Here is an 11,538-nt window from a genome sequence, read left to right as displayed (position 1 = left end):
GGGCCAGACACCTCACACTGCAGCTCAAAGAGATGACTGCACCAGGGGACTGGATGTACCGCAGGAGCACTGGAGGGAAAGGCTTATTTTGTTATATTCCACACAATGGGTATAGTTAGGAAACCCCTCCTGCCAGATAACCCTTTTAACTACCCCTAACAAAAAGCCATCATGTAGATCCCATTGGAGCAGTCTGCAGCTGGGAGATCAGGAGCTGGGCTGTAATAAACGGATCTACTCCAACCACTGGGATCGGAGTTAATGTGGTTATCCATGATTAGAAATTCAGAGCTAATTTCTATAGAAGTGAATTGTGCCAAAGTTTTTTTTTTCAACCATACAAACCTGAGGACAGGCGTGGTGCTGTTTATGGAAGAAAGTAGCTGTTTTTCTTTTCCTTGTAGCTATTTACTATGACCCCAGTCAGGGCTCGTGCAAGGATTTTTGCCACCCTAGTGAAAGGAATCTTGCCACCCTTGACCCCACCCATTGACACGCCCACCTTACCACTGGGGTGACACACTGTAATAAACTTCCTCATGTAATCACCTTACCACTGGGGTGACCCACTAATAAACTTTATCATGTAATCACCTTACTACTGTGGTGACACACTGTAACAAACTTCCTCCTCATGTAATCTCCTTTCTACTCGGGTTATAATACGGGGGGGGGGGGGCGGGGGGAGTTGAGGGAGATGGATGGAGGCGGGCGTGATATCCCATCAGCACCCTGCAACACAAATGTGCACCCCCCCCACAAAAAACTTGTCTCACAAGCAATGATATAGCTACACTAATGGGGAAAATAAGGCTTTTAGGGCATGCTAACATTATAGCTATTAGGGCATGCTAACATTATAGCTATTAGGGCATGCTGAGAGTACATCAGCTGGAGAGCCACAAGTTGGTAAACATTGGTTTTATGAAGTAGATGACATCTCCGTTCAGGGCCTCATTGCTGATTCTATTTAGGAGTGAACTGAGCCGATCGGTTCGCTGCATGACTGATCCAAAGAGACTATTGACTTTCACAGGGTCCAGGGTTTGCATCATTCTGCAGGGTTTTATCGGGAGAGGAAAAAAAAAAAAAGGAAACTGTGGCTCAAAATGCAGCCTAATGTGCACTAAGAATCCACTAGGATGGAAAACCTGTAGTATATCCAGAGATGCTGCGGACCAACATGACCATTTTAGAGAGACCAGAGACTTCGGGTAAAGCAGAGTTTTTGTTTATTTTATGCATTAAGAGGGAAAACTGCATCAGAAGTAAAAACGCTACTGCTGAAAACATAAGTAATGACAGGGCTTTTGCAAACTAAAGTTGCTTACTTTATATTTTATTGGGGAACTTTACTTTTCTTCCCCTCCCCCCCCCCTGTTAAATAACACTTACCCCTATGCAAAAAAGCCAACTGCATTACATGATCATACAGTAAAAATGTCAAAACAATAAAAAATAAAACTACGATAAAGCAAATCTATAACCAGGTACATTCATGTGCAAAAGACAGGTTAAGAAATTTTTTTTTTCTTATTTTTCTATAAAAATAATAAAAAGTAACAATACAAAATGGGGGAACATTACACTTGGAATACTATTAATAAAAAAGATGTTCGCCTCAATCTTAGTACATTGGTCAATCTTCATATTTTGGTACAATTCTTTTTTAATGTGCTCTGACGCCTTACAGCAGCAGCCTTCACATACACAATTAGATATTTTTTTTAAAGAGGGGAGTAAGGGATACACAGCAATACGAGAGTTTCTCTAGTTTTAGAAAGAAAACCTGAAATACTTTAGACCCAATAAACAGTGCCACTCATGTCCACAGGCTGAGTCCGGTATTGCAGCATACAGTGATGCTGTTTGTGTAGCAACACTGGGCTGCGGTTTAACAGGTTTTCTCAAACCCCTACAACATTTTATCTACCTGGGGTCTTATATAGGTGGAGATCCATAAACCCCATCTATACTACATATTTTTGTCATAATTTCTCTGTATAAATACTCTCCCTCTGGTGGTCATTACAGCAGACGAAGGAGATACTAGCCCCTTAGAAACAGTGTTACCTCCCCCATGGAACATGTTGAAAAGCAGGCCTGCAGAACTCCTGACCTTTAGAGGGAATTGGTCAATAAAAGAAAGTGCATATATATTTGCTGGGAATATCAAATAGTCAGTCAAGCTACAATGGCAATTACCCTAAATGGGCCTTTAGGGGTCAAATGTGACTACAACCTAAACTGTAATCTTGTAGAGAGCCACAGATCACTTGTCTTTATGATAACTAAGGCTTTGTTCACATCTGCCAAGCAAATTCTACCAGACAGGCCATGTTCACACGTCCAAAACATCTAACACTGAATTTGTATCCGCAGGAAGAATGAACGTGTACATTTTTTCTGCAGACACCGCACAGAATGTATAGTCGTGCGGTCTTAGTGCCGGCATATTGTGCCCCAGCGCCCACACTCTCTGGAAATTCCGCACTGAGATTTTCCGAGTGGACATTCCAAATGTGTGATCATAACCAAACACAGAATAGAATGACAAAAACTGGCAAACCCAATGAAATTCAATGCAGTTGATCCAGTGAGTGGTGTACTCCAATGACAGCACAGCAATGTCTAAAACGTGTGAACAAAGTCTAAGCATATGACTGCTCAGGTTATTGCCCCAGCAGAAAACTCCTATACACACTATATTATAGTGTCTTTAAACACCATTAATCTCAATTGTTTTATTTCATTCATTCATTTTTGGTGGCTTATATTGCATCATGTTTTTTCCCCCTGTGTTTTTTAGACCCTATAGCAAGTGTATCCAAATAAGGGTGCCCCCAACTGTTTCAAATCTGACCCTGGTTGAGAAACACTGCCATAGGGGCTGAATGAATAATACAAAAAAATACACTAATATAGTGTGTGAAACCAAAGGCTGTCTGGCCATGCTAGAAGTTGTAGTTTTGCAATAACTGGAGGAACCTTGGTTGGAAAACACTGCCCTGTAGGCTGGGTTCACACTGTGGAATCTCTGGGCAGAATTTATGCCAGAGATCAAGCCGGCGGCACTAGGACCATGTGGACTGCATTGCCGTCCCCATAGAGGTCAATGCATTTCTGAGCAGATCTACCAAAAGATCCACCCAGAAATGCATTGCCGTCTATGGGGACGGAAATGCAGTCCGCGCGGTCCTAGTGCCGTCTGCTTGATCTCCGGCAGAAATTCCACAGTGTGAACCTAGCCTTAAGGAAAAGTGTCATACCTAGAGTATACTGTATTTTGAAACAATTGCCATGAATCCTAAAAACTCTGTGTACATAGACTTTTAAATTCTATGATTAGATACCACAAAAAAACACTGAATTCACCTTTAGGGGGCCAGAACAGTCTGGCTACAGCTTACCCCTCCATTTACCATAAAGAAAACATGACCATTTAGCTGAGCTGATCATTCATGTGTATGGGGAGGTCAGGAGAGATGAGTCGGCTGAACATTACTGAAAGTGTATGGCCACCCTAACTTGTTTTTGACTTTGAGGACAGCATCCTGGAGCTGCTTTATTCTTCTTACAGGCCTTGGAATTGGGGGCTTTGGTTTTTAAATGCCATGCTACAATATGGTAGGGATGCCAATTACAGTAATACATACATACATGCATGGTAAAACATACAAAATTGTGCAATTGGAAATTTTGTGAATAAAAGCAAAATAAAAAACAGCAGTTAAGCCATTACCAAATCATAGCAGTATCTGCGTGGACCATAATATTTCCTATCTTACTTGAAAGGTCATTGGCTCACTGGCAATATAGCGTGCAGAAATGTGCCATAAAGGTCAATATTGTTCTTTACTACCCCCTCCCCATTACTCCCTACATATAATTAAAAACAAAACAAAGAAATAACACTTACCTATCAGTCCACACTAGAACTGACTGTGGCCCAGCGACAATATTCTAATGATATCAATTTAAGCCATCAGTACTACTATAGTGAGGGACAACTCAGAGCTCCTCAGGGGTGTGGGCATCTGTGACTGACAACTCTCTCTACAATACATTTGTACACAAAGATTGCTCAGATCTCTGCCTACTTAGAGACTGACAGCTGAGATTTACATTGGTAAACGACAAATTATCCTGAAACTTTTCTAACAAAACTATATATCAATCTTCTCGGCTCCTCCTGCTCTATAACACAATGCCTGCAGACTGGGCTGCCTTTTCAGTGTGACAGGTTCCCTTTATTGTGTATGGTCTCCTTTAGAAAAAATCTAAGGCTGTCAGTCTGGCCAAACTTTCTGTGATCAAGTCCCATGGTTTTTAGTGATGGGGTGACTGAACAAATCCTAAAAATGCCATTGGAACAAGTAGAGTTGAGTTTACATTTTAACTTGCTCTCATCTTTCTAGCTGCAAGGAAGAAAATTTTAACAATATCGCCCCTTTAAAAAAAAATTAAAATAAACATCCCTGTGAAGCACTAAAAAGACCCTGTAAAACTCCCCCAAAATGCTGAGCTAGTGGGCACAACTACACCCAAAAAAATTACCTTTAACGTAATGATCCAAGGGCCAGAAAATAGCTCAGCAATATGCCCCTCCTCCCTGTAACTCCTCCTAGTCAATCAAATAAACTAAGAAGGATCACATACATCTACTGTCAGAAAAAGGAAACCCTGTTTCTCAAAAGTAATGGACACGAGGCATAACTTCGGGGCCTTATTGCACCATTAAGTCTGTGCAATCGGACCCATTTTACCTAGGCTAAAACATTGTATAGCTGACATAATTCATAATTCGCTGGGTACGGGGGTTAACTTTATGAGTGCTATAAGTATTATGCCATTAAACTTTTTGTAACATAGGTGAAAAGTAAAATTTGTAAATGCCACCATGCTTCTCCCAGAAAATGGTAGCCAGATAAGTGCTATATTTGTTGTGAAACACTAGTGCCGAAACAAAACAAAAAAGCTAAAAATAAACATCCCAATAAAATGATGTAAAATTAATTTATGAAGAGCTGAAATATATCCATGCTAAAAAGTTCTTGTTCTAAACATTTACATTTTTCTGGACATTAAAAAAAATTTTTTTTTTAAATTATAAACAATCTAAAGAATTCGTGTACGAGAAAAGTGCATTCCACTATTCATTGGTCAAGATGTAGTGTTGCCTCATAAAGCTAAGACAAAGAAAATTAAAAATTGCATTATTCTATAAAGAAAAAAATAAATAAATAGACCCTATTTCGCAAAAATTCTCAAACCGTCTGGTCACCCATAGCATCCCAAGTAGAATGCGCAAGGCAACAAGGCCTGGTATACTATTACAAATTTTTGATAAATCAGGGCCATTTTCTTTATTCCTTTTTGTTTGATCCTGCATTACCTTACCTTGTGTATTACATATCTATTTATATCACTGTGCCAGTGGTTCAGGTTTTAGGTTTATTTTTTATACCATAAAACTATAGTTTTTGTTTTTTTGCCCTACCGGCTAGAGAGAGAGAGTGTGTGTCATTCACAATTACATCTGCTAGATCTAGAAGCCGTTTGGAAGAAAACCTCCATTTTTTGTTTTTTTAAATCAAGCATGCTATAATAATAAAAACTATAGAAGTTACATTTTTTTTCACATATTCAGCTTTACTAAAACCAATTCATCCGATATGTATTGTCATTCTACAGCAAGATAAGAACTCTTGTTTGATGATTGACCTCACTGAGGCTATAATGCTGGTCCGATTGTTGGTCTCTTGTTTTAAATGATCTTTTTTAATAAAAAAAAAAATTACTCGAAACACGTTCACTTTTTGTATTATTGCACTATTAGCTATACCTTCTATTACTTCCTAACTACATCCAATTGCCCACACTTTTTTTTTATATTTAAAAACCTATGAAATAAATAAACCATTGTTGATGTACAGTGTGACCAGGGAAGTGAGAAGAGTAACTTTATTTTTGCACGATTTTTTTTTCTTTTCTTCGTATTTATGATATGCTAGTTCATCCTTTGTTCCTTTTTGAGCGCATTCTCAAAACGTCGGCTGTGTGGCATTGTCCAACATAATGTATATGAATGTATGTATACAAAAATAATACATACATAGAAAAAATAATGGATGGATTGGATAGTTGTTTTTTTTTGTTGTTTTTTTGTTTTTTCTTTGCAAATGTGAAATGAGAACTGGTTTTACATACAGACTTTTTTTTTCCCCAGACATTCGTCAAACTTCTTTTGTGGTCATACAAACATAGTTTGTAATTCAGAGGCTATAGAAAGTCCTGTACAAAGTCTGATGAACTTAGTGCCCAAAAATGAAGTCTGTGTGTTGTAATGAAGGAAAACAAAAAGAAAAAAAAAAAATTAGCAAGACATCTAAGCGTTTCCACTTGCAGAATACGAAAACTGGGGAAAGTGCGGCCTTCTTTCATTATCGACAAATTCCAGATTTTCATCTGCAAAGAAAATTTACAAACACACAATATTAATATACAAGTATTAATAGCTTAAGCATATATATATATATATATATATATATATATATATATAAAAATAAAAAATAAAATAAAAAACTTTTCTTAGAATAAGCTATTGTGTGTGTACATGAGAGTAGCACTATTTCTGACCATTATTTAACTTGTATATGGAAAAGTCTTACCATCTGCAGATTTCAACTCGAATTCTAGAGCTGTACTAAGCAGTGTAAGCTGTGTATTTAACACCAAGGTGGAATATAACACTTGTTACAAGCTGCTGGAGCCTTCTACTGTGTCTGTCTCTCTCTCTCTCAAGTTACTCTTTACTGCATAGACTTCAACTGTATGCGCAGCATGCAATCTGATCCCATCATCCGTCCCATGTCTTATCAATTACTAATCTGCAATCTAATTGTTAATCCAGCATAAAAATGTAACTTGAAAGTTCTGTATGAAGTAGCCACCAGTATCCATACCAGCTGGACCGCTCAGACATGCACAATCCATTTCCCAACAGATTTGTCAGAATAAGGATTGCTAAATTTCTGTGACAAATCTGTGGATTATGTGCCAAGTGACTGGGGCAGCGGAATACATTTACCACAATGTTAACTTCATGTAGCAGAATTTTTTTAGCTGAATTTTTAAGCTGAATTCCACTTGGAAATTCTGCAGTGTGAATGGGTCCTTACTGTCATTTAAAAAATAAACATTTGAATTATCAGAAAGATGTCAAAAGTTTTGATCAGTCAGGATCTGTGTACTGAGACTCTACTGATCACTAGAACAAGCAGGGGGAAGAGCTTAAAGGGGTACTCCGGTGCTTACACATCTTATCCCCTATCCAAAGGATAGGGGATAAGATGCCTGATCGCGTGAGTCCCGCAGCTGGGGACGCCCGGGATCATGCACGCGGCGCCCCGTTTGTAATCAGTGCCCGGAGCGTGTTCGCTCCGGGTCTGATTACGGTCGACCGCAGGACCGGTGGCATGTGACGTCATGCCTCCGCTCCCCGTGTGATGTCACACTCCGCCCCTCAATGCAAGCCTACGGGAGGGGGCGTGACAGCTATCAGGCCCCCTCCTGTAGGCTTGCATTGAGGGGCGGAGTGTGACGTCACATGCCGCCGGCCCTGCGGTCGACCGTAATCAGACCCGGAGCGAACACGCTCCGGGCACTGATTACAAACGGGGTGCCGCGTGCATGATCCCGGGCGTCCACAGCTGCGGGACTCCCGCGATCAGGCATCTTATCCCCTATCCTTTGGATAGGGGATAAGATGTGTAAGCACCGGAGTACCCATTTAAAGCCTTGTACCACTTAAAGTCCTGAACTATTGAGCCCAATGTCTAATTTTTGCTGCAATGGGGGGGCAGCAATGTATTTGCTGAGCTTGTTTAATTGGCAAATTAAAATGAACATAAAAGTCATATCTGCCCATAGAAGTTCTCTACACTATAATTCATGGCCTCCTTTAAAGAACTTGAAGTTGTAAGGTTACATGAGGGGAAAAAGCACTAAACACGTGTTCTGACAGGCTGCATACTGTTCTTCTGAGTGGGTGGCTTCCCCAGTCTCTACATCTAACAAGTTTATCCTGTGAAACCTTATGCCACTTTTTGAAGTCTTGCATCTGGCCTTTGGGTCTTAATAACTTTTGATCAGGGGCTGAATTTCCTGAATGACTGGAGTTTGTCAGAAGCAGAGGGACATGGGTGTGAGTTGGCAAGGTTTTCAATAATAGTACACTTAGACTGCAGTTAGCCACCTACTCAGACTACAGCATAAAAGCATGAACCAACTGCTCCGAGACCCCTGGGGCCATCTACGTCTCGCCTTATACAGACTCTTGGTTCTGTATGGTTAAAGAGTACACATGAAAGTCTGAGTGCCCTTCAATCACACAAGAAAGCCATGACATTTCCACTTGTCCCAGTCAGATTGTCAACCTTAGTAAACCATGTCATGGAAATTATGCCACCTGTGCACCTGATCTGCATATTCTTAAGTGATGATAGGCTGAGCGCACTGTTATGTAAGGAGCTCGGGCCGGCACCTTACATGACAGTGTGCTCAGCCTATCACCGGCCGAGGCGGGAAATCGCTGTTGCCGGTGATACGCTGACCGCAGTGTGATGTTCCGAGGATAAGAAGCGCAACGGGGGAACGATGATAAGTTAAAGATTGTCCCTCACAACAGCACCACGAGATTGACCCCTATCTGCATAGGAACGGGAAGCACAAGAGAGGTTAAAAGTCCCCTACCTCCATACCCCCTCAGTGTTTCCTGTTCCTATGGAGCAGGGGTGCAAAGAGGTCTGTACCTGTGATTTTTGCGGGCTGTAGGTGGTGGGGCTCAGGCAGGGTGAGTCGATGGCCGTTCGCCTCCCTCTTCATTATCCCGTACCGGGTAGCGGCCTGTTTCTGCTGGTGCCTCCCGATGCCGCTCTCTGCTCCCTGCAGTGCTCCAAGAGTTTATGCAGGGGACCTAATTCAGCTAGCCGGCCGCAGGTGCCCTGGTCGCTTCCGGGTTTTGCCCCCGGGAACATTGTGTGCGTGTGCAGGTGCTGTCACGCGCACATGTCCTCTGGGATTGGATGGAGACTGGAACTAAAACTAAAAAATACACAGTATTTGGCTCAGTCTTAGATAAAATTCTGGAAAAAGCTGCAGACAGGAAAAAGGTCTTACCTGAAGAAACAAAAAGCTAATTTTTGTTCCTTTTCCAAAAACAGGCAGCATAAAGGAAAGGGGAAATCAGATAGATGGAGGTACCCAAAGCGAGGCAAGAGCAGAGAATTCTTGCTCAACCCTCCCTCAAACTCTTCTTCTAAAAAACAATGAAGGTCTTAAGGTGCGGATGGGGGGGGGGGGGGGGAACTCACTCGATTATGTCGCCAGTGGGAGAACATTTAAAAAAAATCTGTTTATTCTCTCTGGAGTTTGGCTTCAGAATCAAGTTTGCCTTCCCTCCTCCTCAAAGATACCGCATTACAGATCTAGGATCAAAAGATGCAAATTTGAGGCTCAGCTCAGGTATAAAAGATATGTTATCCTTTGGCGCTATTATTCCAGTTCCTCAGCAAGAACGAGGCCTAGGACATTATTCCAACCTATTCCTAGTTCCAAAGCCCAATGGTTCCTTCACAACCATTATAAATTTAAAAGGGATTAAAAAATGTATTACATACAAAATGTTCAAAATGGAAATGTTGAAGTCTGCCATTTCACTAATCCAGAAAGACGCCTGGATGGCGACTATAGACTTAAAAGACGCTTATTTCCATCTTCCCATCTTCGAGCCTCATCAGAAATATCTTCGATTTGCAGTCCAATTAGACAAAAAAGTCCTTTACCAATTCAAAGTTCTTCCCTTTGGAATATCCTTGGCACCAAGGATATTCACAAAGGTGATGGTGGGGGTAGTAGCCTCCCTGAGACCAAACGGGATCACCATCATTCCCTACCTAGATGATCTACTGATTACTGCCGATTCTTATCACCTTCTCTCTCTGCATGTCCAGCGGATAGTGTCATGCCTACAAGACTTAGGTTGGATAATGCATTTTTAGAAGTCTGATCTCTCTCCCTCCAGAACCAAGAGATTTCTTGGCATGATCCTGAATTCAGAGGTACAGAAGACCTTTCTTCCAGTGGAAAAAAGTATCCTCTATACAGCAGAAGATAAAGGAGATAATGCAAAAGAAAACTGTTAGGCTAGGTTCACACTACGGAATCTCCGGGGAGAGAATTAAGTCGCCCTGTTTTGAATTCAGGGGAATGGTCCCTGAATGCTCAAGTTTTTCTCTCCCTGACTCAAAGCTGGGGCTTTCCAGAGATAGACCTATTTGCCTCTCAGAAGAATCACAGAGTTCATCGATTCTTCTCTCTCAACCCAAGAGAAAGCCTGGAGGCAGTGGATGCTCTTCAACAAGTATGGTCCTTCAATCTCGCATACGCATTTCCGTCAATTCCTCTAATCAATAAAGCTCTTCAGAAGGTTGAGACTAAGAAGAGGAAAATTCATCTTCATAGCCCCAATGCGGCCGAAAAGAAGCTGGTTCAGTCTTCTAAAAGAACTTGCCATAGTGGAGCCCATTCTTCTTCCTCAGAGGGACGATCTATTGTGCCAGGGCCCTCTATTCCACAAAGATCTAAAGAATCTCCAGCTGCCAGCCTGGCTATTGAAAGGATTGTGCTAGAACAAAGGGGTCCCTCTAAGAAAGTGGTTGACACCCTCCTAAAAAGTAAAAAAGGATTCTACATACTCCATTTACCTTAAGCAATGGAAAACATTTTTATCATGGTGTGGCTCCTCTCCACCGGATCTTCTTAACCAAGATATTCCCAGAATATTAGATTTCCTGCAGGATGGTTTTGATTAAGGTTTATCTTTAAGTACACTTAAAGTTCAGATGGCAGCATTTGGCTGTTTTTTTTTCTTTTTAGGTCAGCATTGCTGAACACAAATGGGTCAAAAGTTTTTTTCAGCAGTATCAGAATAAAACCGAAAATATCTAATCTTACTTCCCCCCTTGGGATTTGAATTATTAGGATCTCTAACTAAAAGTCCCTTTTAAGCCTTTATCTGAATCAGCTATCAAGTTTCTTACCTGGAAAACTGTTTTTCTAGTGGCAATAACATCTGCCAGAAGAGTAAGTGAAGTCCAAGCCTTGTCTATTGATTATCCTTACCTTACAGTACTTGATACGATCATTCTCAATCCTGCCTTTCTCCCAAAAGTCGAATCTAATTTTCATAGATCTCAAGACATAATTCTTCCCTCTTTCTGTGCCAATCCCAAGAAGATAAAGGAGAGTGGTCTTACACTATCTAGAGACTACTAAGACCTGGAGGAAAGACTCTAACCTGTTTGTTCAATATCAAGGACCAAATAGGGGGAAGAAAGCATCAAAAAACTCAATTTCTAAATGGCTGAAGTCTTCAGTCAGTCAGTCATATACTGCTGCAGGTCAAGGTGTTCCAGTAGGCATTAAAGCTCATTCCACTAGGGCTGTTTCAGTCTCCTGGGCCGAGAGAGCTTCGGG

General features: G+C 41.1%; 1 protein-coding gene across 2 annotated transcripts in view; it reads right to left on the bottom strand.

The window, feature by feature from the left end:
• Window positions 1-1,169: 1,169 nt before the first annotated feature.
• AKT1 (AKT serine/threonine kinase 1) overlaps window positions 1,170-11,538 on the bottom strand; it is a 148,808-nt gene continuing 138,439 nt past the window's right edge. For both annotated transcript variants that reach the window (XM_056547349.1, XM_056547350.1), the window contains exon 14: window positions 1,170-6,468. In XM_056547349.1, the coding sequence (XP_056403324.1) occupies window positions 6,389-6,468 (80 nt within the window). In that variant the 3' untranslated portion in view covers window positions 1,170-6,388. The remainder of the gene's footprint in view (window positions 6,469-11,538) is intronic.

Source organism: Hyla sarda, chromosome 11 (genome assembly GCF_029499605.1).
Source record: "Hyla sarda isolate aHylSar1 chromosome 11, aHylSar1.hap1, whole genome shotgun sequence".
Taxonomy (NCBI): domain Eukaryota; kingdom Metazoa; phylum Chordata; class Amphibia; order Anura; family Hylidae; genus Hyla; species Hyla sarda.
Note: the sequence above shows the minus strand (reverse complement) of the source record. Positions and strands in the feature narration are given on the sequence as shown.